At 36.4% G+C, this 1,426-nt stretch overlaps 1 protein-coding gene across 1 annotated transcript; it reads right to left on the bottom strand.

Moving 5' to 3' along the window:
- Positions 1-132: 132 nt before the first annotated feature.
- Positions 133-1,283, bottom strand: LOC116548508 (transport and Golgi organization protein 1 homolog; the record flags this gene model as incomplete). The annotated part of the gene is made up of 3 exons (XM_032273928.1): positions 133-255; positions 928-1,032; positions 1,212-1,283. Coding segments are annotated over 3 exons (300 nt in total), but the record flags the coding sequence as incomplete, so codon positions are not given.
- Positions 1,284-1,426: the final 143 nt, after the last annotated feature.

Raw genomic sequence — 1,426 nt, 5'->3', positions numbered from 1 at the left:
ATTGATTCAACTGTGTAATGCAATTTGTCAAAGCCTAGAACAGAAGAGGGCATTAAAGTCTTTCCATTTTAGTTCAACAGATTTCATGATCATTCACAAGAATTAAGCTTGTATTCGTGAAAATGTGCTTACATTAATATTGTCATCCTTGTGAGTGAGAGCTACTTCCAAATCTTTCTGAGGCTTCTCAAATGATTTGATTTGCTCACTGAGCTCGGCATGTAATTTACTCCAGTCTTCAATTTCCTGCTGCAACTGAAAATTTAAAACACAGAATTCCCACAGGTTAGGGCTTTTGCACTGGGGACAAGACCAAGTGAATGAGGCAGGGAGGTAAGGAGCCATGTCTCTCCTTAGTCTGTCACTATGGGCTAAGACCTTGGTTAAGTGGGAGGAGAGAGTGACCCCAATCCTCAGAGCTGTTGTGAGAACATCAGAGCTGACAAGGAAATTGATCTTGTTTATTGCATCCTCCAGAAAATTATAGCCAATTCAAATAATTCACTTCCAGAAGGAACTGAAGGGCTTATCCTGCTATCTCTCAAGTCTAGACTCCTGATCATGTAATCTTCCCTTGGCTAGTGAAGCAGTAACTACTAAAAGGAGGGTGGTAAAATATCTAATTCTTAGGTCTAAAAAGTCAATCTATTACCCACTTAAGGCTAATCAAGTTAATAGTAATTGGTGTTTGACGAAACAAGACGAAACACTCTGACGAGCAAAATAAATTGTACAGAATAGAAAAAACAAAACAGACAGAAAGTGTATACCTATACTCAATTTTGGAAGTATAGTTTAAACTTTGCATATCTAAGAACAGAATCCTGCATGTACATTACCTTAAAAATAGATCTGAGAAAAGGTATTCATGTGATATGATACTGGGTTCTCTATTTTACATGACCCGGGACATGTACTTTTCTTTACCTGCTCTTTTTTCTTCTTAAGCCTAGCATTTTCTTCTTGAACCCGATGGCATTCAGACTTCACTTTCTCTTCACTAAGTTTAGCTTCATTAAGTGCAATCTGAACCTAATGCAAAACACTCCTATTAGTGAATTAATTCCAAAGAAAACCAAAAAAAGTTACTTTCCCAACCCAACATCACGTAGTTTTCATTTTTTGCACATTTTAGCACATGCCAACTTTTTGCTCCTCAATAAAACTATGATACAGTTTTAATATCCTGGAGGAATTATAGTCAGCTTTACCTCTGAAAATTCTGAAGCATTCATGGAAATAACATCTTTTAACTTCTCTATACATTTCATGTTTTCTGATATCTGCCATGTAAAAACAGAATACAAAATGCATATTAGGATTTCAGTAGAAACACTGGGATATATACTAAAAAGAGGAAACATCAACGAAGTAAATCCCAGAGCCATCCTGTGTTTCAGGTAAAAGCAGGTTTTTCAGTTTTGCC

Source organism: Sapajus apella, unplaced genomic scaffold, assembly GCF_009761245.1.
Source record: "Sapajus apella isolate SASKATOON/1434 unplaced genomic scaffold, GSC_monkey_1.0 scaffold13736, whole genome shotgun sequence".
NCBI lineage: Eukaryota > Metazoa > Chordata > Mammalia > Primates > Cebidae > Sapajus > Sapajus apella.
The sequence above is the reverse complement of the archived record's forward strand: the minus strand, read 5'-3'. Positions and strand labels throughout refer to the sequence as shown.